This window comes from Camelus ferus, chromosome 22, assembly GCF_009834535.1.
Source record: "Camelus ferus isolate YT-003-E chromosome 22, BCGSAC_Cfer_1.0, whole genome shotgun sequence".
NCBI classification, from domain to species: Eukaryota; Metazoa; Chordata; class Mammalia; order Artiodactyla; family Camelidae; genus Camelus; species Camelus ferus.
Window position 1 is genome coordinate 16,737,035 of NC_045717.1, and position 26,122 is coordinate 16,763,156.

At 53.0% G+C, this 26,122-nt stretch overlaps 1 protein-coding gene across 4 annotated transcripts; it reads right to left on the bottom strand.

The window, feature by feature from the left end:
• Positions 1–1,683: 1,683 nt before the first annotated feature.
• Positions 1,684–24,228, bottom strand: SLC27A1 (solute carrier family 27 member 1). Of its 4 annotated transcripts, none has more exons than XM_032465311.1 (13): positions 24,034–24,228; positions 22,233–22,400; positions 14,205–14,599; positions 13,911–14,072; positions 13,743–13,812; positions 12,890–12,981; positions 12,701–12,810; positions 9,518–9,727; positions 8,286–8,412; positions 8,060–8,197; positions 7,818–7,982; positions 7,276–7,422; positions 1,684–5,793 (listed from the first exon to the last, which is right to left on the bottom strand). In XM_032465311.1, the coding sequence occupies exons 2-13, from the start codon at positions 22,397–22,399 to the stop codon at positions 5,636–5,638; spliced, it is 1,941 nt and encodes a 646-aa protein (XP_032321202.1). In that variant the 5' UTR covers position 22,400; positions 24,034–24,228; the 3' UTR covers positions 1,684–5,635. The 4 variants fall into 4 exon arrangements, with proteins under 4 accessions (XP_032321202.1, XP_032321203.1, XP_032321204.1 ...); XM_032465312.1 differs by having other exon boundaries at positions 24,020–24,228; XM_032465313.1 differs by lacking the exon at positions 24,034–24,228 and adding an exon at positions 23,871–23,956.
• Between the last annotated feature and the right edge of the window lie 1,894 nt (positions 24,229–26,122).

Genomic DNA, 26,122 nt, shown 5'->3' on the forward strand with positions numbered 1-26,122 from the left:
TACAGTTGCATCAAAGAGAATGAAGTACTTAATTTAACAAAAGAAGTCCAAGACTTGTACACTGAAAACTAAAACATTTTGGAAAAAATTTGAAGATGATCTAAATAAATGGAGAAACATCCCATGTTCACGGATTGGAAGATTTCATGTTGTTAAGATAGTGATACTCCTCAAATTGGTCTACAGATCTAGCACAATTTCTATCAACATTCTGACTGATTTTTTTTGTAGAAATTGACAAGCTGATCCTCAAATTCATGTGGAATTGCAAGAGGCCCCCAAATAGCCAAACCAATCTTGAAAAGAACAAAATTGGAGGACTCACACGTCTTGATTTCAAACTTACTACAAAGCTTCAGTAATCAAACACTCTGGTACTGGCATAAGGATAGACATATGTATCAATGGAATAGAACTGAGATGAAAACAACAACAAACCATAGGTCTATAGTCAATGGATCTTCAACAAGTGTGCCAGGACCATTCAATGGGAAAAGGATAGTCTTTTCAATAAATGGTGCTGGGACAACTAGACAGTCATATGCAAAAGAAGGAAATTGAACCCTGTAATAGGCAGAATGAGGGGCCCCCCAAAAAGGTGTCCATACCCTCATTTCCAAAACCTGTGAATATTTTAGGTTACTTGGCAAGGGGGAATTAAGGTTGCAGGTGGAATTAGGTTGCTAATCAGCTGTCCTTAAAAGAGTTTCCTGGGTGAGCCCAATGTAATCACAAGGGTCACTAAAAATGGAAGGAGGAGGCAGAAGAAGGAGAACCAGAGAAATCATGCCATGAAAAAGACTCAGCCCACTGTTGCTGGCTTTGAAGAGGGAGGAAGAGGCTGTGAGCCAAGGAATGTGGGCAGTATCTAAATGCTGGAAAAGGCAAGGAAATGGATTCTCTGAGAAGCTCTGTAAGGAATGCAGTCCTGCCAAACCTTGATTTTAGCCAAGTAAGATCCATTTCTGACTTCTCACCTTCAGATCTGTAAGCTAGTTGGTGTTATTTTAAGCCGCTTAGTTTGTGGTGATTTGTTACAGCAGCACTAGAAAACTGATACAGATCCCCACTTCACACCATATACAAAAATTAAAATGGATCGACCTAAACGTCGGAGCTAAAACTAAAAAACTCTTAGAAGGAAACAAATGGGTAAATCTTTATGACCTTGGTTTAGGCAATGACACCAAAAGCATGAGCAATAAAGACAAGTAAATAAACGGGACTTCAAGGTGAAAAACTTTTGTGTTTCAAAGGGTACCACCAAGAAAGTGAAAAGACAACCCACAGAGTGGGAGAACTTTGCAAATCATATACCTCATAAGGGTTTAGTATACAGAATATATTAAGAATGCTGACAGCTCAATAAAAAGACAACCCAGGGAGGGAGAGGGTATAGCTCAGTGGTAGAGCAGGTGCTTAGCAAGCACAAGGCCCTGGGTTCAATCCCCAGTACCTCCATTAAACATAAATAAATAAATAAACAAACAAACAAACAAACAAACAAACCTAATTACTCCCCCCACACCTGCAATTTTTTAAATTTGTTTAAAAAAAAGCCAACCCAATTTTAAAAAGGGCAAATGATCTGAATAGATTTCTCCAAAGAAGATATACAAATGGCCAATAAGCACATGAAAAGGAAATGCAAATCAAAAGTACAATGAGCTAAAAATAAATGCATAAACATATAAAATGAATTTTTTAAGTTAAAGAAAACCTACAATGAAGTAACACTTTACACCCACTAAAATGACTATAATTAAAAAGAAAGTAAGAGGTGCTGACGAGGATGTGGGAAATTGGAACTTACATACTACTGCTGGTGTGAATATAAAATGGTGCAGTCACTTTGGAAAACAGTCTGGCAGTTCCTCAAAAGATTAAACATAGAGCTACTGTGTGACCTAGCATTTCCACACCTAAGATTATGCCTAAGAGAATTAAGGATGGACATACACAAAACCTTTTACATAAATGTTTAGGGGAGTGGGGTATAGCTCAGTGTAGTGTGAGTGCTTAGCATGCACAAGGTCCTGGGTTCAATCCCCAGTACCTCCATTAAAAATAAGTAAATAAACCTAATTACATGAATGTTCACAGCAGCATTACTCATTCCAACATTGGAAGTAACTCAGTGCCCATCAACTGGTGAATGGTTAAACAAAATGTAGTCTATCCATACAATGGAATACTATTTGGCCATAAAAAGGAATGAACTACAACCTGGATGAATCTTAAAAACATGTGAGTGAAAGAAACCAGACACCCAAAGTCCACGTATTATATGATTCCACTTCTAGCAAATGTCTACAACAGGTACATCTGTAGAGACAGAAGGTAGTTGCCAGAGGCTAGGGAGCAGGGCATGGGGAGTGATTTCTAATGAACATAAGGTTTCTGTTCTGAACTAGACAGGTGGGATGGTTGCATAACCTTGTGGGTATAATGAAAGTCGCTGAATTGCACAATTTTAAAGGGTGAATTTTATGATATATGAATAATAGCTCAATCAAGCAATAAATCAGTTGGAGTTGGCCAGGCACAGGAAGGCAGAACAGTGGTTCGAGCACAAGAGACAGCAGGAGCAAAGCATGGAAGCCAGACAGACTGGAAACGACCATCCGTGGTGCAAGGAAAAGAGCCTGCAGGATGGCAGTGCTAGCCAAAGAGCCTGAAAACTTCCCCAGAGTGATGGAGACCCTTGAAAGGTGTGGGGCAGGGACCCAGCCTGCAGCCACCTGTTCGTGGGAAGCTCTTGTAGCTCCAACTCTCCCTCCTCCATATGCCCTCCTGGGCAGCTGTTTCTCCTGCGTCGTCCATCACAAACCGCTCAGCCCCTGCCTCTCACAGCACACTTGCTGACACCAAGCTGGGGTTTCTCTTCCCCCATCGCAAGTACAGACGTCACCTCTCTGTGTATCCTTCCAGGGTCCCTCCAAAAAGGAAAGGTTTGGGGCAGAGGACCTTCCGATCCCAGCTTTCTTCCTGATTTACCGAGGGTCCCTGGGGCAAGTCACAGAGCTTTTTATTAGGCATAAAAAATACAGAGCTCTCAAGTCACAAGACAGCACAGAGGACCCTCAAATGCATCTTGCTCAGTGAAAGCAGCCCATCTGATTCTTTGTGACACTGTTAACAGTGGATGTATGTCTTACGCATTTGTTGAAACCCACAGAATGTACAACACAGAGTGAATCCTAATGTAAACTGTGGGCTTGTGTTAATGTTTCAAAATTAGCTCAAGTATAAAAAAATGTCGCACACTAATGCCAGATGTTAATTATAGGGGAAATAGTGGTGCAGGGGTGCGAGGGTATATGGAAAATCTCTGTACTTTCTGCTTACTTTTCTGTAAACCTAAAACTGCCCTAATAAAATGTTAATTCATTTTAAAAAGCAAAACAGAGCCTGATCCTAAGAGTCATCAGGATGATTTTCTTGCCAATTTGGAGGGAACTTCTTACGCTGCAGCTAGAGTTGCAGGCTTTGCAATGAGAAAGGTCCCCACTGGACCACTTTCTCATCAAGAGCCCCTGACAAAGACTTCATTCCCTTCCTTAAGCCTCAGTTTCTTCAGCTGGACAACAGGGACCATAATGACACCTTTGGAGGTGGTCAGGGTATCTAAAGGGATGTTACCCAGAATGCACTTGCTTATCAACACACCACCAATGCTCCATTCCCAGTGGCAACAGATCCTTCTCTCATCCTCACTGGGCTTCTCGAAGGCTATACCTTGCATCCCTCTCTTGCACTGTGGACATTCAAGGACCAGCCCCATCCATCAATGATCCATCTTTGAGCTGGCCAAAGGTTGTCCCCTGGGTACCCCCACCCAGCAAATACTCCATCATCTTAAGACTTTCTTCCTCAGTCTCTGAAGTGGAGACAAGATGAGAAAGACATTGTAATTCTGGAGGGGGGACAGCAGAAGTTGGGGGCTGAGAGTATACACTCTGGAGCTCAATGTCCCAGGTTTAAAATCCAGCTAAGATGGCGATACTCGCAGGCCCAGTGGGCTCTCACCCAGAGCTATGGCCACACCTGCTGGCCCTGCACACTGAGCAGCACCCTTCCTGGGGCAGCCAGACATACCAGGACACACCCTCTGTCCTGGGCCAACCTGTGCACCTGACAGAACCCACAGGCAGATCGGCTGGCAGTCTCCTGGGACCACTGAGGCTAGCACAGGGCAATGTGAGGCCCCAGAGACTGCAGGGAGGTGGTGAAACACCAACAATGTGCCCCCTGTCCCCAGACCCCTGGGGCCTCGCCGGTGGGAGAACAGGCCACAGGAACTATTTTAAAAAATAAAATAAAAAAAAAAAAGACAAGCGTGTTTTGCTCATGTCTGGCGACTGTGTGTTCCCCGGTGAGGGTTCTGCTTTCTAAAGCCCAGAAAAGGCTCTAAGCCACATGGGGACAAACGGTGTGTGACTGAGCCCCCACCAGGCACCAGACACTCTGAAGGTTTATTTCTTAAACTTAACTAGGAAGCAATACCTTGGTGCTTGGAAAGGCCCATGTGAAACAGCACGGGGTCACTTGTTACTGGCCTTGCTGTTCTAAGGGCCGGATGGTGCTGCTACAGGGAGAGACAGAGGGACAGTCTGGGTTGCTGGCATCAACAGTGGGTGTCTGGGAAGAGTCACCACCAAAGCCAATGGCGATGTTTGAGTTGTCCTGGCAGCGTTGTCTCAGGATGTCACCAACACAGGGTCCAAGCTGTCACTAGCAAGACCAGCAGAGACATTCAACAGGCTGGAACTCCTCAGGCCCAAGAGGCTATCTCAGATGCCACCCCTGACTGGAGACATCCCCCAACCCAGCTGATGCCACTCCCAGCAGCAGCCACACCCAGCAGGGCCCCAAGAGGCCTCCACCGGGGTGAGCATCTGAGCAGTGGGCCAAGCAGCCACCCAGAGCCATCTTCAGGGCCCCTCCGGGAGGAGCTCTATGGAGATGGCCTGAATAGGGACATCTGGGTAGGAGTTTCTGTTCTGGAAGTCAGTTCTGGAAGTTTCTGGGGCATCAGGCAAAGCAGGCAAGGCAAGGGAGACCCACCAGGGATAGGCAGTGCAATTGGCCCGGCCTGGGGGGAGATTTCCTGCTGACCTAGAGGTCCCTTGCTGAGGGCCCCCTGCCCCCGGGTTGGCCAGACAGACCGCCTCCCAGCTCGTTAGTTCAGCAAGGAGGTGCAGGGCCTGCCTGGAGCTCACACAGGGCTACAACGTCCTGGAATCCAGCTGCCTAGGGAGGCCTAGACTGGGTGGGGCTCATTAAGGCACAGCTGAGACAAAGTGGAGAGGCCCCACTGCATAGGAAATGTCTGTTCTGCTTTTGGCAGGAAAGGGCAAGGGAGAAGAGAGGAGGAGAAATGGAGGAGAAAGGGGAGGATAGTCGGGAACAGTGGGGAAGCCAGGAAGCAGGGAGAAGAGACACACACACAGACACAGGAGCCTGATGAAAGGCAGGCGGGGCCCCGGGAAGGGGAGAGGTGGGTGAAGGCAGGAGACACAGGCTCCTCCTTGGATCTAGATTCTCTGCCCCAGGACAGGGCAGGGCTGTCTGGCTCAAGCCAGCCTCCCTTGCTGGGCCTGGCATGGAGTCTCTGGCGGGCAGAGGAGGAACGTCAGAGGGCGAAGGCACCCGAGCAGATGCGGGTGTAGACACCCTGATCCAGAGGCAGGTAGTGACCCTGCTTTAGGTCCAGGAAGAAGAGCCGGTCTGAGGTCTGGCATGGGTCGAAGCCCTCCCGCTGCAGCCGCGTCTTCTGAATCTTGAAGGTGCCTGTTGGGGTAGGGGTAGGGTGGGGACTTGTCAGGAGGTTTCCAGGTGCTCCCCTCAACTCATCATCCTCTCCACCTTTAGGCCTCTGATCAGCCATACCCTCCACCAGGAATCTTCTTCCCCATTTTGTCTGCCTGACTTCCCCTTGTTCTTTGGAGGCCTCCCTGACCACCCTCATCATGGCCTGAAACTCTTGTGTACACCCTGCCTGGTCACGTGTCCACACCCCAAAAGACCAAGAAGGTGGCAGGGCTGGGTCTGTCACGCAGTAGTTCAGGAGTCAGCAACTTACAGGTCTGTGTCCCGGCCCAGGGGCCAAATCCCGCCCACTATCAGAAGCCCCACCCCTCCAGGTACACACTGTTCACGGCTGTTTTTGCATCACAGCTGCAGAACTGAATTATTGCTGCAGAGGCTGTGTCCCCGAAAAACGGAAAATATTTATTGTCTGGTTCTTTAAGAAAAAGCATGCACTCCCTGCCCTGGACAATTAAAGCAGGGTTTTGTGAAAGACAGGCTAAGGGTTAGGGTTAGTAGAAAAAAAAAAAAAAGAAATCAAGGGAGAAATACCTGTATGCTCTAGAGTTGGGAAGGTTTAAAACAAATACAACTTCAAAAGCACAAACGATAAGATTAAAAAAGGGAAGGGGGTTAAGTTTGTATTAAAACTAGGGATTTATGGGAGTGTACAGCTCAGTGGTAGAGCGTATGCTTAACATGCACAAGGTCCTGGGCTCAATCCCCAGTAGCTCCACCCAAAATAAGTAAATAAACCTAATTACCTCCCCACTAAAAATAAATAAATATATAAAGGTTAAAAAAATTGTTAAAAAAATTTTTTTAAAGTAGGGGCTTCTTTTTCAACAAAGGGCACTGTGGACCAAGTTAATAGTTGGACTCCAAAATAGATGAGATTTAGAGGGGGGTATAGTATGACTGAATGATGGAGTGTGTGCTTAGCATGCACAAGGCACGAGGTCCTGAGTTCAATCCCCAGCACCTCCATTAAAACCAACCAACCAACCAACCAACCTAATTACCTCCTCACCAAAAAAACAGATGAGATTTAGAATGTCGGCAACTGCTAAGGAATGAACATCTAGACTCTTATGGGGAACTCCCGTAAATCACAAAGGAAGAGTGAGGCAAGACAAAGATGAGTGAAATATATGAGCAGGTGATTTACAGAAGAGGAAACCTCAGAGCTATGAGATGATTTGCTCAAATTTCCTACTCATCAGAAAAAGGCAGAAAATGAAGAAATGCACCAAACATTGTAGAATGCCCAGTGGGAGCAGGAGTGAGGGGTGGAAAGAGATAAGTACGTAAATGAAACAAGAGAAGGGCCCCGTCTGAGCCCACAGGGCTGGCTGGCCAAGAACCATTATGTCAGACTGGGCACAGGGGCTGAACCAGGACAAATAAGTAAATAGTTGAGGAATCCACAGACACACGGGAGGACAGAGAGGCAGGGGGCCGCACCTGTGGTGTCCACCTGGGGCAGGAGGCGCAGGAACATCGGCCTGGCGTAGGGGGCCAGCACTTTCTGCAGCTCCTGGTACAGCGCATTGGGGCTCAGCTGGCCATGGGGATCTGCGATGGCCGCCATGCCTGCTTTGCCCTCTACTCCTGGAGACAGAGGTCAGGCTGAGAACACCACCTGTCACTGGGACCAGATACACCCTCCAATGGTGGTCTCTGGCCTCCTGTCTCCAGTCCCTTCCACCTGGACTAATGCTCGCCAAAGCAGTGAACATTTTGTTGAGCTCCTGCAGCACTCCCTGCAGCCCTGAGCCACAGCGGATTTCGTGATCCCATTTTCTGGATGAGAAAACCGAGGCCCAACATCAGACATAAGGAGTAATTCCAGATCTTGGCTCCCACCCAGGCTGCCATATGCAGTTGCCCAGGTTGTGCACTGCCTTAGGTCCTGCCTACAAGGGCACCTGTGCCTCCAAGCTCCTCCTGGTTGGGCTCCTCTGGGGCTGTCGTACCCTTGGACCACCCCCACAGCCCTGGCTTGCCTGGCACAGCCACCCCATACACGGCCACATCTGTCTGGCCCAGCAGACGACTCAGCACGCCTTCCACCTCAGTGGTAGAGACATTCTCCCCACGCCAGCGGAAGGTGTCCCCGCTGCGGTCCCGGAAGTACATGTAGCCCAGTTCATCCATCACCAACACGTCACCTGGCAGAGAGGAAGGGGTAAGGTAAGATGGCGACTAGCCGTCCCCATAGCCAGTCCCCAGGGTCGGGTCTGCACACCTGAGAGGTAGGCACTGTCACCCTTGTGGAAAACGCTGTGGGCGATCTTCTTGTTGGTGGCGCTCTCGCTGATGTAGCCATCAAAGCGACGCAGCGGGTCCTGCTGGTTGATCTGGCCCACGAGGAGGCCGGGCTCCCCTGGGGAGGAGGCAGCACTCAGGCTGCGCTGGGCAGGCAGAAGGTGGGGGCCCCAGCTCCCCAGGGGACTGGGTGGGACCCCGCTCACCGGTCTGGCATGGGATGCAGAGACCCTGGGCATCCCGCAGTAGTTCCATGGTGTCCTCATTGACCTTCACCAGCCGGATGGGGTACACATGGGGCAGGATGCGGCTGTTGAAGCCACAGGAGCCAACCTGGGATGGGGCAAACCCAGTCAGCAAGGAGATCCGGGTGACACAGTGTCCTTGCCCCAGATACCTTGCCTCTCCTGCCCCAGGGCCTGGAATTAGCACTAGTGACCCCTAGTGTCACCCCAACTCTGTCACCCTGGCCGATCTGAAAGAGGAGAGTATTATGTGCAGCATCCTCCCAGAACTCACACCCCTTTCGCACTTTTCCAGCCTCCCTTGCGGTTGTGTGAAGAGACTTACTGGCAGGCTGCCACTTCCTGGTCCTTAAAACTCTCCATGCTGGCAGGAAGTAGCCAACTTGGGGGACACTGGCAGAGCTTCTGCCTGCTGCCCACTGCATGTCACCTTGCCTGGCTCAGTTCTACGGGCAGAAATGCCTGTCTAATGAATCTGTGCTGCTGAAGGCAGCTGGGTATGTTTGTTACAGCAGCGACCTGTGCTAGCACAGCTGGAGTGTCCTCCTGGGCTGTTCATTCAAGCAGATGTGCATGGTGGGGCCTGTGCCTTTTTCTCAGGTGCTGGGGACCCAGCAGTGAGAGACAGAAAAGAATCCTTGCCCCAAGGGCACTTGCTTTATTCTACTTCTCATTTTCTGTTCCTGGCTGTGAGTGAGAAGGACCTGACTAGGGAGCAGGAGGGTCCTGCAAGGGCAGAATGGAAATAATCATTGCTAATCATAAAAGCATCTGTTTGCAGAGAACCTACCGCATGGGGGAGGGTGCTGTGCTGAGCTTATGATGTTGGGTGATTAGAACAAACGTAATGAGCTGGTATTCCCATTTACTGATAAGGAAACCAAGACCCAAGGAGCCTGAGTGACTTGCCTAGTCGGAGATCAGCACCCCATTCCTGGCCCTGGATCCCCCCCAGGCCCCTGCTCTCCCCTGCCACCTCCACTGCTAAAAACTGAGCCTCAGAAAGGCTGAGGCACTTGCCCAGAGCACACAGCCACTCTGTGAACTTGTGACTGTGCACGCCCAGAGGAAGGTCCCCTGGCCAAGCTTCTGCCACAATCCAGGCTGTTCTGTGGGAACATGGGCCAACAAGGCAGAGGTGGCAGCAATCCCTGAACCCTGAGACCCGCCTGGGTGGCCCCGCATGCACCCACCTTCCCGTCCACATTGGCGATGCTGCAGTTACATTCCGTGGCCCCATAGAACTCGCCAATCTGACGCACGCCGAAGCGCTCCGTAAACTCCTCCCAGATGGCTGGCCGCAGTCCGTTGCCCACCGCCAGGCGCACATGGTGCCGCCCTTCTGCCTCACGCACTGGCTGCTTCAGCAGGTAGCGGCAGATCTCCCCAATGTACTGGACCACCTGGGGGTGGGGAGTGAGCGGTGGGCGCCTGCGCTGGGCCAGAGGGGAACCTGCTTGTGGTGGAGGCTGCAGAGGGCCCAAGACTCCCAGACCCAGAAACCTCCCCTCTCCAACCTGGCCGCTAGGACCAAAATGGCCTTAAGGGTGAGGATAGCAAGGAAACAGCCCAGGCCATTTACACCTATCCACTCCCTCAGTCCCTGACACGCCTTCTGAGTGGATGCGTCGCTCCCCCAGGCCCCTCCAAGGTCCCTCTATCCCCTGTGCTACTTCCTGGGAACACCACGTGTGGCGCAGGCAGGCAGGAAAATGAGCCTCAGTGTTGACACTCCACAGCCCAGAGCCATTACTGTCCTCCAGAGCCCCAACCATCTCAGATCAGGCTGCCCACAGCCTCGACCGACCCTGGGGTGGGACCACTCTCAAGCACATGCTCTTCACTGCCTCTCTGAAGTCACAGCGAGGACCCAGCCCCAGTTGCCCATGGAGTCACCTGCTCACTGGCCGACCCCCCTAAGGAGTTCCTTCCCTCCCTGTCTTGTGGCTTCACCCCCCCAGGATCATCTCCTGGTTACCCCAGGTGCCCTTGAGACTTCATTTCCAGGTCAGCTTCTGAATGATTATCCTTCCCATTTCATAGATGGAGAAACTGAGGCTCACAGACAGTAAGTAACCACCAAGGCTGATAACATGGTAAAATGTGATTTGAATCTGGGCCCCCTGGCTCCACAGTCTGTAAGAAATGTTACATGTTCAGAATTAACCACCATGGCAATCGTTACTCACAACTCCTCTCTCACACACAAAATGAAGTACAAAATTCTGCCTGTGATCAACTCTGTCTGGCCCCACTGCCCTCACCGCCTCCTCTCCCTTCGACTCTCACTCGTCTCTGCCACATAGGTCTCCTCTGCAGAGCCTTTGCACATACTGTGCCCTCTGCCTAGAGCACTCTCCCCTCAGATGCATCAGGGTCCTCAGGTCTCACATCAAAAGTCACCACGGCTGAGAGGTATCTCTTGACCAGGACTTGATAAATACCTGATGACTATAAGTGTACTGAGCACTCACTACCCACCAAGCCTGGAGCTCATCTGTTTAATCTTCCTGACACTCCACACACTCTACCGCTGAGCTATACCCTCCTCCCCCCATCTTAGCCATCTTTAGTGTACAGTTCAGTGGTATTAAATACATTCACATTGTTGAGCAGCCATCACCACCATCCATCCCCACAACTCTTTTCATCTTATAAATCTGAAACTCTCTACCCAACAAACACTAACTCTCCATTCTCCCCTCCTCCAACCCCTAGCAACCACCAGCCTACTTTCTGTCTATGATTTTGGCTACTGTAAGAACCTAAGATAAGTAGAATCATGCTGTATTTGCCTTTTTTTGATTGGCTTATTTCATTTAACTAATATCCTCAATGTTCATCCATGTTGTAACAGGTGTCAGAATTTCCTTCCTTTTCAAGGCTGAATAATATTCCATTGTATGGATGGACCACATTTTGCTTATCCATTCATGTGTCGATGGACATGTGGATGTACAAATATCTCTTTGAGACCCTGCTTTCAGATCTTTTGTTTTAAAAACAGCCCTCATCAAACACAGAAGGCCACACAGAGATCCCATTTATAAGAAATGTCCAGAATAGGCAAATCCATAGAGACAGAAAGCAGATTTATCCAGAGAAGCCAGATGCTGGGGGAGGGGGAATGAGGAGTGACTGCCAATGGGGACAGGGTTTCCTTTTGGGGCGATGGAATGTTCTGGAACTAGACACAGGTGTTGGCTGCACAGTGCTGTGAATGTACTAAATGCCACCAAACTGTCCACTTTGAAATGGCTAATCTTATGTGAATTTCCCCTCAATACAAAAATAGTCCTCATCTTTCAAAAGTTTTACTGAAACATCTATGCAGGAAACAGGCTGCTGTCTGGGGCTGCTTCACAACAACCCAGGAGGAGGGATGTGGGTGGGAGTGGAGGGGGCAGAACTGGGTATTTGACGGCCTCTGGGGCCAAGTGATGGGTACCTGGGAATCCCCTAAACTTTTCTGTCCACATTTATGTATACTTGCAACTCTCAATAGTTAAGTTAATAAAATGGACAGTTTTATATTTCAAGATTCAGATTAGTAACTTTCCCTAAGACTCTTCCCCTGCCACCCCCAGAAGCAGAAGGCAAAATCCTCAACAGCAGAGCTGGGCATAGTCATCACCCTGGGGGTCCTCCAGGATGACCAGACCAGAGCCTCCATCCTGCCTAGCTGTGTGTGATCCAGGCAAGTGGCTGAACCTCTCTGAGCCCCACCTGTTCAAGGTGGGGTCAGCACCTGCCAGTTTGCCAGTCCCTGGACACACCCCCTTCTCTCCCCTCCTCACCCCTTCTCTCCCCTCCTCACCCCTTCTTCCTCCTGGAGGAAGGTACTGACACTTGTATTTCCACCCTCATCACAGCACAGAACCCCCGGGACTGGTTTCTTCTCACTGCAGAGGGAAGAGGGAATTGTCTTACCCCTCTCCCCCAAGGCTGCTCTAAAGAGAGCAGATGCCCTCCACCTCTGCCTCGTGCTTACCCCGCCTGGAAGCCCTGGGCTTTGTGGCCTTAATCAGCCCAGGACAGTGACTGTACCCATTCCCCTATGGCCAGCAGCAGGGAAGACCTTTGCGGCACAGGGCATGGGGAAGGCAGTGCCTTAAGGAGCTCAGGCAGTCCAGTCTGCATCCAATCCCAGCTGCCTTAGAAGCCTCAGTTTCCCCACCTGCAAAATGAGTGTGATGATGCTCGCAGTTATGAGGATCCAATGAGTTTATATGTTGAAGGTTTAGCCTCGGGCTGGATATAGAGCACGAAGCCTGACTTCCCGCAGCCGCCCCCCCTCCCCGGCTCCCACGTCCCTGGAAGGCAGCCATTTAGCGCCATGATGGTGGGGGCAGGTGCGAGAGGGGGCGGGGCCTGACCGTGCAGTTGTACTTGACGCAGTCATCCCAGAAGCGGCTGGCTGAAAACTTCTTGCGGAGGACCACAGTTAGCCCATAGATGAGACACTGACCCACGCCCATTATGTTCCCTGCAGAGAGTAGACTCGGTGAGGGGTCCCCAGTACCCAGTCCCCCGCCCACTCCACCACCCAAGTTGCCCCACAGTACCTGCAGAGTGGTACAGGGGCAGACAGTCGTAGAGGACGTCTGACGCCTGCATGCTGTAGGCGTGGTGGCCAAATGCCGCGATGCGGTAGTACCTGCAGGGCGCAGGGAGTGCAGGGGCTGGGACCTACCTCTCAGAAAAAGCACGGGAGTAGGGGGAGTGTGCTGGGTGCCGGGGACACTGCAGGGACCCAGGCAGAGCCAGCCCAGGTCACAGGGGCCTTACAGAACCGTGGAAAAAGAACATGCAACAAATATGAAAATAACTGTCCATGGTGTTAGGTGCCACGAGCGATAAAATAGGGCAAAGGGACAGAGAGAGGCTGCAGGGGACCCAGCCAGGGAGGCTGAAGTGTCCTGTCTGGGGAGGTGACACATGAGCTGAGACCTGGCGGGAGGCAACTGTGGGGAGAGCTAGGGAAGGGCACCCGGATAGAGGGCAGAGCACATGCAAAGGCCTTGAGGCCAGAAGGAGCTGGGTAGGTTTGAGCAAGTGTGAGGGGCCGAGAAGCGAGTGAGCATCAGAGAAGTAGCAGTTGCCGCACAACGTGATTGTGGCTTTTATTCTGAGGGCCAAGGTGGGGACAGGGAGGTTTGGCACCAGAGGTCTGATTTAGGATTTTAAACCCTCTTATGCCAGTGGAGGAAAGGAGAGTTGTTGGGGGCAGGAGCTGGGGAAGGAGGAGGTCAAGGAGAGGCAGAGGGCAGCATTGTGTCTTGTGATGGGCTGTGGGTTTTAGCGGGTTGGGATGAAGATGCCCACGAGACCCCAACAGGAGCTGGGGTTGGGGGGATTCGGCTGTAGAGACAACCTGGAGTCACTCAGCGCTGAGGGCGATGCCCACGGGCCCCTCACCTGCTGTGCACAACGATGGCAGCCTTGGGCAGCCCCGTGGTCCCCGACGTGTAGATGTAGAAGAGTCGATCTGAGAGAGACGCAGGTGTTGGGGACTGGAGGCTGGGATGGGTGGGAGGGACAAGGGGACAGGGTGGGCATCGGCAGGGGGATCCCACCTGCACTCACCATCCATGCCCTTGCCAGGGGGCTGTGCCAGGGGGGCTGTGGAGGCCTCTTTCAACAGTGGGTCCAGAAGCTGGGTGTCCGGCAACATGCCCTCAGGCCCCAAGTCTCCAGAACAGAATTTGACCAGACTCTTGCCCAGCTGTCCGCTCACCTCGGCCACCGCTGCGGCCCGAAATATATGTCACGGTCAAGGATGGACAGGCCCCCTCTCAAGGCCCTAGAGGCACCATCTCCCCACCCAGGGCAGCCCCAGATCCCCCCTACCCCCGAAATGATGCCCACACCCAGCCTCACCTGCTGCCAGCTCCACTCCGAAGACCAGGGCCTTGGCGCCTGAGGTGCCCAGACAGAAGGCCAGGGGCTCCCGCCGCAGGTTAACATTAAGCAGCGCGGCCTCCACACCCGCCTTGGCCAGGCCCAGCCACAGCCCCACGAACTCTGGCCGGCCCTCCAGGAAGAGGGCCACCACGTCGCCCGGCGTGAAGCCCAGCTGGCAGAAGAGGTTGGCCACAGCGTTAGAGTAGGTATCCAGCTGTGCAAAGGTCCAGCACACACCGCTGCCCGCATCCACCAGTGCCAGGTGCTCGGGCTGCTGCCGGGCCACCGCCTGGAAGATTTGCGGGATGGTGTGGTGGGCACGCTGGTGTCGCCGCAGCTCCAGGCGCACACGGATCAGCACAGAGAGGCCGCTGGGGGTGGAGACGAAGGGACAGTGTTACTAGGTGCCCTGCCCAGCCTCCAGGAGACCTCCCCAAACCTCAGCATCCCCATGAGGAGAAAGCAGAGTTAAAAGTCCCTGTACCCCCAAAGGTGGTGAGGATTCAGTGAGGACCCTTGGGTTGCTGGCTCTCTCGGGGAACTGAGGGCAAAGAACCATTTACGAACCAGCCCAGAAGTAGGTAGATTCGCAAAACTGGCCAGGCCACGCAGTGTCAATCAGAGTCACCCTGTCCTCCTCCACCACAATTTGTTCGGTGACCCTGAGGGAGCTGGAGCCCAGTCTTTCCTTTCTCCCTCCTGGGACGTCCCAAGGGCACCATGCTGCCCCCTCACTGCCTCCACCGTGGACTCTTTGTGCTCCGCCTGCCCCTACCAGGCCCTGGGGTCCGTCCACTCCCAAGTCACTCAATGGCACTAGGCACGGAGGGCTGAGCCATCTAGCACATTTGCCTCCACCCAGGGGAGGAGCTGCCTCTGCCCCAGGTGGGGCCCAAAGACGGACTAGCACGAGGCCCTGCTCCCCTGGCCCTTCTTGCTAATAGATACGAGGGGAAAGGAGCCCCTGGGGAAAGCTGAACCCCAGTAGATGGAGCCAGGTCACTGAATGACCACCTGGAGATGAGCAGCCACCACTGATGCCAGGCTGTCAGATGAGTGAGAAATGGACTTGCTTGCTTTATAGCACAGAACCAAGAAATCCAGAATTTCTCAGTGTGGGAGCTCAAGAAGCAAGTGGTCTCCTGGCTTTATCTGGCTCCCTTCCCTGCCACTCTGAGCCCCTGGCTGTGAGAGGTAACCTAGAGCTGGGTTCAGCCACTGATAAGCTGGGGGCCTGTTTGTTACAGCAGCTTTCTCTGCCCTGACAGATACAGGTCATCTCAACTCCACCCCCTTTTTAGGCTACATCTTGCTACTGTGTCCCACCAGCTTTAGCATCAAATCAGTTATCAAATCCATCCTTTTCACCCCTGCTGCTTCCTCTGTGTGTCCTCGATTCCCTGCAATAGCTTCCTCACACCCATGGACTCAACTGGTCCATAGCAGATCTCAGCACTGATACTCATTCATTCATTCCCTCCCTCCTTCATTCATGCAGGCAGCTGATGTGTACCAGGCCTACTGGTTTTTTTTTCTTTTCCAATTTGAAGATTTAATCAACTTCATTTGTATTTTAATTGGAAGATTTAATTGGCTTTATTTTTCAGTTTTTGTATGTGTGTGGGTGTTTTGGGGTTTTTTTGTACCAGCACCTACTGCATGCTGGGCACTATTCCTAGCTCAGAGATGACCAGAAGCTCAGTCTTCCCAGGGGAGCAACCCCCCTCCACATACATGAATGAGCATGAGAAAAGTGCTGGATGATGACAAGGCCATGATGGGTGATGCAGTCAGAGTGACATGGGACAGAATGGGGGCGGTGGCGGCCCTGGAGAGAGGCAGGTGGGTGAAGTCTGAGCAGGTCTCTCAAAGGTGAAAAGGAGTAGCCTTGGGTGTAACGCCAGGGGCACGGCCAGTGCAAAGGCCCTGGTGTGGGAATGGGCCTGGGAACGGAGGAAGACAAGGTCCTGGGTGGGTGGTGGGAGGGTGGTCTGTTAGAGAGAGGATGGATGGGGTCCACACAATCACCTGCATCTGCAGTTTTTTAAAACCAGGAGTCAGGGTTCTGATGAGATTTATGGCTCTTCCTGCTTGGGTCTCAGACTGCTTACCCTGGGAGTCCCTGGAAGGCCCTTCCTGCTTACCCTGGGGAGGGACCAGGCCTTTGTGACCTGGCTCAACTGTAGCACCCAAACACATGCCACCTTCCAGCACACTGAGCTGTGCACAACCCTACACATAACTGGGCTCCTCCCGGCATCCTCACCACCTCCCCTAGGAAGTCTTACAGGGCTCGGCCCCTGCACTGTGCCCACTGCTCCCCATCACAGTGTAGATTCCCCCAAATGGGGCCAGACTGGGTTGGGCACTGGCTGGGCTCAGGGAATGTTCTCTTGTCCACCTCAAGAGCCCTCCCTGCCCGGCTATGTACCCCCTTTAAAACCCCTGTGTGAAGCCACCCAGTCACGAGTCCATGCCCTCCAGGGTTGTGAGCGTCCAGGGAAGTTACATCCGCACTGGCCAAGGAGACTAGAGCGTAATGGGTGCTCAGTAAACAGAGGCCAGATAACTGTGTTCCTGCCTGAACACAAAACCTGGTGTGCCTTCCCTCTCGAGCAGCCAGCGCAGGGGCACAGACGCTTTATTTATCCCCCAAATAGTGAGAACCTACTATGTGCCAGGCCGAGCCCATGCTGGGCAAGACCCAGCAGTGATGGAGACAGACCCTCCTTCTCCTCCATCTTCCTCCACTCCCTCCCCTTTTCCCTCCTCCCCAAACATTCCCTTTCACTCACTCACTCACTCATGCCTCCTCACTGTTCCTTGAATACACCCGGCATGCTTCTGCCTCTGGGCCTTTGCACAGGCTGTGCCCTCTGCCTGGACTACCTTCTCCCAACATCCACATGGCTCCTCCCCGACCTCCATAAGGTCTTGGCTCATGTTGCCCTACATGTTGCTGCATCACTCCCTCCCTTCTCTAGCCCTTGCTTTGTTTTAAGGGTTTTTTTTTTTTTTTTTGGAGAGGGGTAATTAGGTTTATGCATTCACTCATTCATTCATTCATTTATATAGAGATACTGGGGATTGAGCCCAAGACCTTGTGCATGTTAGGCATACGCTCCACCACTGAGCTATACCCTCTCCATCCCCCTCACCCCCTCTTTGTTTTTTTAACATGGATTCAAGGTCTTCAAATGCCATATGCAGTTGACTTGGTTACCCATTACCATTTGCCCCTAGGCTGTCTCTCCCTGCTCTGGGTGGACAGGACTTGGCCTCTGTTTCCTTCTAGACCCTGGAGAGACAGCTGTGGAGGAGACACACCCAAGGCCCCACCCTCCTGGAGTGCAGTGAACCTGCCACAAACAATCCCACAGGACAGACTTGGAGGGAGAGAGGCATCTGGGGCTCCCAGGCCAGGCCTGAACCCTGCAGCCAGAGGGAACAGCTGCCCCAGCCCTGGCCAGATCCTTGGCAAGGGCAGGACAGCCACAATTGAGCAGGGTCTCAGGGCAGAGTCTCTCAGTTTAGGGGCCAGAAATGGGGACAGATGTGAAGAGAAAGACAAGGGGTCCTGGGTAGGTTCCCACCCACCTCGTCCCTCTGGGTTCCTGCTTTATCTCAGTGGCTGGAGGGGTTCTTGTCAGTGAACATCTCCAATTGGAGAGTTCCCCTCATCAAAGCCTCTGTCTGCAGCAACCCGGTGAGAGCGCCCAGGGAAGTGACACCCTGAAACCGACCAGTGGCTTGACACGTAGTAGGTGCTCAGTAAATAGAGGTGGGATGATCATATTCACGCCCCTGAACCCGGAGCCCAGCATCCTGCCCCTTCCTGGCAGTTTCCTTTGTTCATCCCCTAAACAGTGAGCACCTACTGTGTACAAGCGAACCTGATCTGGTATGAGAAGTCAGATCAGTGGGAGCCTGGGGCAGGGGGCAGGGGACAGACATACTGACGATAAATAGATAGGACAGCACACCTCCACAAAGTGCCACCAAATGCTGGACATCATGACAAGAATGGGGATGCACAGGTGACCAAGGTAGGTGTGGTCCCACCCCTACAGCTTTACAATATAGGGAGAGGGAGAAAGTTAATAATAATAATAATAATAAAGCAAACAAAAACAGTGACAGTTTTATGATAAATTTCCTAAGAAGGAAAGAAACAGGATGATGTGATCAGGCATAACCAGGACAGATTTTATCCAAGGTTGGGCAGGGGAGCCTTGTCTGAGGAAGCAACGTTTACACCAAGTTTTGAAGGATGAGAAGGAGCCAGACATGGGTAAAGCTTAAGGGAAAGTATTCCAGGTGGAGGGCACCACGAGTGCAAGGGCCTGGGAGCAGGAGGGAGACTGGCACATTTAAAGGACAGCAAAGGCCAGCAGGCTGGAGAGACGTGAGTGCAGCAGAGAGTGGGAGGAGACAGCACATGTTGGGAACATCTGTCCACTGCCGGCTGATGGCAGTCAGCATCAACATGTCTGAGCACCTACTGTTTCCTCAGCTCTCCTCTAAGAGCTTCCTGTGGGTCAACTGGATTGAGAACCCCAAGAACCCCATGAAGGGGTACTAGTGTCAAAGCCACGGGGAGAGGGCCACCAGCAAGGGTGGGAACCACAGGAAACGGCCCCCACAAGGATGCTCTCTGCCCACAGGCAACACAGCAAGAAACACAAACTGAGGCTGCAGCTGGTCTTGCTCAGATCACTTGAACATTCCTAGCCAGGCCCAGCCTTGATGCCCTGTCCCAACTGCCCTCGCCCCCAACCTCTCTGGAGTCCACCCACATGGCCGGGGCAGTGGACTCCAATGCTCAGTTCCGGCCACAGGCCTGGGCCGCCCTGCCTGGCAACAGCACAAACCACCCCCTCCCTGGGGACAAAGAGGCCACTGTTTGCCTTTGGGCCCTTCCTGAGGCCTCTTCTTGTCCCTCTGCTCCTTCTGCCCCCTCCTGTTTTCACCCTGAGCTCCAGGGAACCAGGGCAGGAAGAAACAAACAAGGCTGAATGTGATCAGACGTCATGACGTAAATACAAGGACAAGTTGGAAGAACTGGCTTGGGGTGCTTAAATATTTTCTGATCCTAGGGTCTAAATGCAGCCCCCAGCCCAGTACAACAGAGCAGCTAAGAACACAGACTCTGGAGCCCTGCCCCTGCCTGGCTGTGTGTTATTGAGCAAATGACCTCACCTCTCTGTGCTTTGGTTCACCAAGTGTAAGATGGGGTTAATAAGCATTCCTTCCTTACGGGACTGTGAGAGCATTAGAACAAGGCCTGGTATTGGCAGAGAGGGGTGTGCTATACAAGTCACATTAGTTACCTATTGCTGTGTAACAAATTATCCCTCAAATTACCAACTGGAAACGGCAAACATCTACTATCTCACAGTTTCTGGGGGTCAGGAATCCAGAAGCAGCTTAGCCAGGTGGTTCTGGCTCAGGGTCTCTTTTGAGGCTGTAATCAAGATGTTGGCTGGGGCTGTGGTCATCTCAAAGTTTCACCAAGAGAGAATTCACTTCCAAGTTCACTCACGTGAGACTGTCCACAGAGCTGTCTCACATCATGGCAGCTGGGTTCTTCTGCCAAGGCAGTGACCCAAGAGAGCACCCAAGATGGAAGCCACAGTCTTTTTTATTACCTAATCTCAGAAGTAATATCCTATTACATTTGCTGTATTCTATTCTTAGAAATAAGTCACTAAGTCCAGCCTACACTCAAAGGGAAGTACAAGGGCATGAAGACCAGGAAGTGGGCCATCTTTGAGGCTGCCTCCTACAGAAAGCGTGTTACGCTCTGTGTTGGGGACTTGGAGTGGACCCAGCCCCTGCCCTGTGCTGGGGGAGGCAGAGCGAACACAGATGTCCCCTGTCCCATGGAGCAGAGCTGGGGCCTGGGCAAGCCCAAGGAAGGAGGGAAGGCTTCCCAGCCAAAAGATATATCCCGTCCTCCTGCTGTGTGCCACCCTGATGGGAGACCAGGGCCACAGGGGCACAAAGACCAACACAATCTCTATCTGGGTCCCCACAGGGCTCACAGTTTGGGGAGGGGGAATGCAGGGGGGAAGAAGAGACCCAAAAAGTAAAAGGCAAAAAAGCAGACACATAAGATCATTACAAATGACAAGTGCTGCTCATGGTTACAAGTCAAGCTCTGGGTCCATGCTGCCTGGGTTCAAATCTTGCCCCTACTACTTGCCAGCTGTGTGACCTTGGGCAAGTCACAAAACCATGCTGTGCCTTAGTTTGCAGCTCCTCTGTAAGATGAGACCAGAGAGTACTCACCTCACCAGGTTGTTGAGAGGGCCTGAAGAAGTCAGGCTTAGCATGGTGCCGCATACAGAAGGAGCACTGTGTAAATGTTGGCCATTCTCCCAGAGAGCAACTAGGTGGGAGGGTCTACAGAGACACAGGGTCAGGGGAGGGCTGTCTGAGAAGGTGACATCTAAGCCATGGCATGATGAAAATGAATAGCGGGGGAAGACTGATCTGGGCAGAGGGGAAAGCAAGTGCAAATGCCCTGGGGCCAGAACAAATATGAGTGTGTTTAAGAACAGCAAGGAAGCCATTGTAGCTGGAAAAGTGACAAAGGAAAGGAGGTTGGGGATACAGTCAGAAAGCTCATGTGGTCTAGACTCTAAGGGCAACAAGAAGCCATGGGAGGTTCTGAGCAGAAAAATTCAGCAAAGGGTCCCCAAGGGAGGCAACATCATAAGGCGTCACCAGGCATAAGGAGGCCCAGTGTGTTCTAGACAGAAGTAGCAACCTGAACTTGACAAGGCAAGTTGATTCGGGGGTGAACCTACAGAGGTGAACCTACAGAGGTGGGGAGTGGCAAGAGGGCAGGGGATAGGTTGGCAGGAGCTCAAGTGCCCAGCTGGAGACTGAGTCTTTTCTACTGCAGAGGATGGAGATCGTGGAAGGTGTCTGAGCAGAAGACACAGTCAGACCTGCATGTACGAAGACCAAGGGCAGGGGCAGGAGCCAGGGCATGGAAGGAACAGGACAGGTTCTAGAAGGTTCCAACCAGTCAATTTGCAGTGGCACTTTTCCCAGCTCCACACCATCCTGCCACTCATGGAGCCTCCGTTTCTTCACCCTTACAATGGGTTAGCCCTCCAACTTCCTGAGGGCACCAAACCTGGGAGATTCACAGCAGGTACTCGTGGGCTCCCACAAGGAGGCTGTTCCTGAGATGTGCTCTGATGAGAATGCTCAGAAACTTATTTCACCCCAGGACTCCCAAACAACTTCTTCGAGCAAGCTCCTCGGAGACATCCCAGAGACCTTCCCAGGAGGCCTGCAAACAACCCCAGAATCCCCTCCCCAGGGACTCCCAGTCACCAGGGACTCCTAAGCAAGTCTTGGAATACACAGCAACCTCTCCAGAGACCCTGAACAACCTCCAAAGTCACACCCAGACCTCAAATTCTCGAAGGGCACCCCGAACACAGAGAAACCTATAAATGGCCTTGAGACAAAACACTCTTCAAAGACCCTAAAAAGCCCTTTCAAGGTAACCCTTTCATCTTTCCCGAGAAAGCCCCCTGAGAACGCCTAGGGACCTACCGGAGTCCTTGAAGAGCTCCTAGAGTCCTCCCACAGTCACCAAGGCCCCATTGAGACCCCCGAATCACGCACGGCCTCCCAGTCAGCCTCAGCTCTTTGGAAGTCCTACCCACGGCCCAAAGACCCCCAAGTTGCCCTCCAGCTTCCTGAGGTCACCCAAGCAGCCACTACTCAACTCCCTCCAGAAACCCTCAAGCTGTCCCCTGCAGGCACCCTCAGAGTGCCCCAACCCCTCACTCTTTCAGATCCCGGCCCCGCCCCTAGACCCGCCCCAATCCAAACCCCACCCCCAGTCACCAAAATCTCTCCCCACCCCAAGCCCTCAGGGATCCCCAAGCCGCCCTTGCAGCTCGCCAGTGTTCGCCCTCAGGACGTGCAGCCCGCCTCCGACCCGCTCCAGCCCTGGGACCAGGCCTGGGCTCCACTCACAAGAGGTCCCGCCTCGCGGTTTTGCAGACGATGCGCAGGAAACGCCAGCCGCCGCCGCCAACGTACACGCCGAGCGCCGCCGCTGTGCTCCAGGTCCACGGCAGCCCGAGCAACCATAGCAGCACCAGCGAGGCCATGGAAGCCGAACCTGCACCCGGAGTCCGCATCCTGGGGAGGCGGAGAGCGCTGAGGCCGCGGGCAGCCGAGGCCCCGCCCCACGGACAGAACAGCCCCGCCCCCAGGACAAGCTCCGCTCCCGCTTCGGGCCAGGCTCCGCCCCATGTCTAGTATTGGGCATGTCTCGGACAGACTCCGCCCCCGGGCTAGGGCTCCTTCCCATCCCAAATCGGACACAGGCCGCCTTGCTCCTAACCCGGCCCAGGCTTTTCTGCCAATCACGAGTACAGGCCGCGCCCCAAGATAGTGCTCTTCCATCCCGTCAGTCACCGTCAAGCCCTGCCCCGTGCCTCGACCTAGCGGCTATACTCTGGGCCCAAGCTCCACCCTAACGACTTGGCCGCCAAGCCTAGTGCCCACCTTGGCCCCAACACAGACCCAGGCCCTTCCCAATCAGTTGACTAGGACCTGCCCCCATGCTATGACTAAGCTGTTGTCCTTGGTTCCCTGGATCCACCCCCACTTCCTATCCTCAAGCCTATCCAGCTTTCTGGTCCTGGGCTTTCCTCCAGATCCCACCTCTACCCGCATCCGCCACTCATTTGGCCCCGCCCCCAGTTTAGGCCCCCCCCCTCGGTCCCGCCCATATACATAAGTTCCCAGTCCAGAGCCTCGCCCTCTCTGAAACATGTTCAGCCCCTAGGTTAGGCATATGGCCCCGCCCACAAGCACACGCCCCGCCCACTCTGGATCAGGCCCCGCCCCCAGGAACTCAAGTGTCGCCCCAAGTCCTGGGCCTAACCCGCATTACCAGGCCCAAGTTCCACCCCAGCCACCGGCCCCGCCCTCAGGCTTTGGCCCAGCGACAACCCTCCGGCTTCACTCTGGTCCACCTAGCACCCTAGGCCCCGCCTCACCTGCCCTACCAAGAAGGTTCTCCTCCGACCGATCTGGCTTAGAGCCCTTCGGCCGTATAGCCGAGGCCCCCGTTCCGGAGGCCATGAACATAGAGAAGGCCCCCTAGTCAGAGCGACGGCCAACGAGACGCAGGGGCTAGAACGCTCTGGCGAAGACAGCCGCTGTCTCCATGACAACTAAATTTCACCACGCCCCCTCTCCCTCCTCCCCTCTCTGCCTGGCGATTAGAAAACACGTGCATCCCTCTCCAGAGGCGTGGCTCCCGGGCGCTCCTTGGTGCACCTTCCCTAGCATTACTGCAACCAAGATCCCTACCCCGGGGGACTAGGAAGTCCCAGTTCACACTCAGGGCCTACCTGTGCTGGATTCTTGCCCCATCTTGTTCTAAATCCAATCCCCAAAGCCTCTTCAGTTTTAAACACATTCCAGGGACCCGGAGAGTCCTAAACTCACAGGCTATGGGCCCCAAAAGATCTAACCCTCACCTCAGTCTTAGAGACGTACTTTAAGAACCAAGCTAATCCCAAATCTATATCCCCAAATCTTGTCAGTTAAGTCTCATTGTAACATCCCAGGAGCCCAGGGAGGATAAAATCCACATACCAGGTCCCCACCCTTCCACAGGAAGCTCCACAGAGTCCTTTATTTGCATTCCAGGGTCCTAAATGCTCAGCTAGAGACCCCAAAGACTTCCTCTGGTCAGGCGCTGCCGGTGCTGGCCTGGCTACCCACCACCCTGTTCCCTGGCTGACCTGGAGCCACTTACAGACCACACCCTCAGTCTTTAGCTGCTCCCTCGCGGGCTCCCAGAAGCTCAGGCAGTAGACAGCCAGGGACAGCCGGGCCAAGACACAGGACGCCACACCTAGCCTGAGCAGGTGGGCCCCTCGGGGCCTCTGTTTCTGAAGAGTCCTGGGACCTGCTCTGACGGCTTTGTGCCCATGTGGGCTTCTGCCTTGGATCCCCCTCTCCAAGCTCCCCCTCCTCTGCACCCCCTGCCCACCCCACCCCTGCTTGTTCTCTGCCATTCTTGGCCGACCTTCTCAGCACTCTCCTTGGGAGGTGGCCAGGGCGTGCTTCCAGCACTATTTGGAGGACAGGACTGGGCAGGCGCTCACTGCCCCCACCCCCACCTTCCTCGATGCTGCCCATTGGTCGCTGCGGGCTGCCTAGGGTGGGTGAAATGGGGACGAGGAGGCAGATCCAGAGGACAGGCCCAGAGCCAGCCATTGGTCCCCTACTTTCTCAGCCAGGAGTTAGCAGAGTCAGCAATGCCCTGTAACAACACCGCACTCTTATCCTGCCAGGTAGCACTGTTGTGATCCCCCCCCCCCCATTTTACAGGTAAAGAAACTGAGGGCTGGAGTTGTCATTAGCTGGAGTTGAGATTCATTCATTCATAGATGCCGGCTGAAAGCTTGCTCTCCTTCCTCCCCCTCCTCCTCCCCTTTCAATCTTCCTTAAACTTTTCCCTCTTCTCCCTCTGGCCCTAATTCCTTCTACTTCCCCCATTTCCTCCCTTCTTCTCCCCCATTCTTCATCCCCCTTCAAGTTTCTCCCTCCCCTCCTCACTTTCCTCCACTTCCCCCTTTGCTCACCTTTCCCCTACTTCTCTCCCCTCCTCCACCCACTCCTCCTCCACTTTCCCCCTCTCTCTCCCCCCTCCCTCCTCCCCACCACTTCCCTTCCCCTTCTCTCTCCCCTGTCCCCTGCGGGTTCTTCCTCTTCCTCTTTCTTCTTCTCCTCCCCTTCTCCCTCCTCCACCTTTCTTCCCTCTCCTCCCTCCATTTTACCAAGTTTACTGAGCCCTGACTAAATAGTGCACGTTACAGTCTCTTCCACCTCTCCCCACTGCTCCTGGAGATACTCTTCTGGGTCTTCAGTAGTCCCCAAATCCAGAAGGCTCTGGAAACCCAACTTTTTCTTAGGATAGTGCCAGAACTCCAGTGGACAGACCACTTCTCCAGCACCAAGCCAGGCTGTTTTCAGTGATTCAATCATCCCTTTTTAGCCTTTATCCCTTTACATAAGGGCTTTCCCACACCCCCAGGGACATCTTGCAATACATGGTAGCTTTCACCCTCAGTTACCTTCCTAAGATCTGAAAAGTGTCCAATTCCAAAACATAACTGTCACCAGGGATTCTGGATGACTGATAAAAAAATAGTCCTATCCCCATTTCACAGAAGGGGCAACTGAGGCTGGGATAAGGGGACAGAGGGACAGAACTCAGGTTTTAAGGTCAAACCAGGATCTGAGCCTCTTTCACAGGGTGGGGTCACCTCTCCCCTCTGCTCCTTGGTTGCTCTCTGGGGGCTATCATCCACCTCCCAGGACGCTGTGCACAAAGGGGCTTCTCATCTGGAGAATGAACAGGCACAGACTGATAGGTGTCTCCCTTCCCCAGGTGACTGTAATAGGGAGGAACAAATCTGACTCCATATTAGATCTGTTCCTTTAGCTCCAACCGTGTGCTCTGTTTCTGGTGCTTAGTCATGCTGGGTCTGCACTTTTTGTAAAAGAATGCGGCCTATAGCCTGAAATATACAGGGTAACCCATTCTCAAGGCTCTGACCTGTGAAGGTGTAACACTTTTCCATTCATACAGAGATAAAAAGTTGCAGAACAGAGAATAACACTTGTCTTGTTGGAGGTTTACAGGAACATTATGACCTGATCTATGGGGACAGCTGCAAGAACAAAGGATTCCGATACCAAGAAGTTTGCAACAACCAACCACACCCCCTCCCATTTTTAGTATAAAAGGAGCCTGAATTCTGATTTGGGGGAGATGGTTCTCTAGGACATTAGCCCCCCATCTTCTTCATCTGTTGGCTTTCTGAATAAAGTCATTA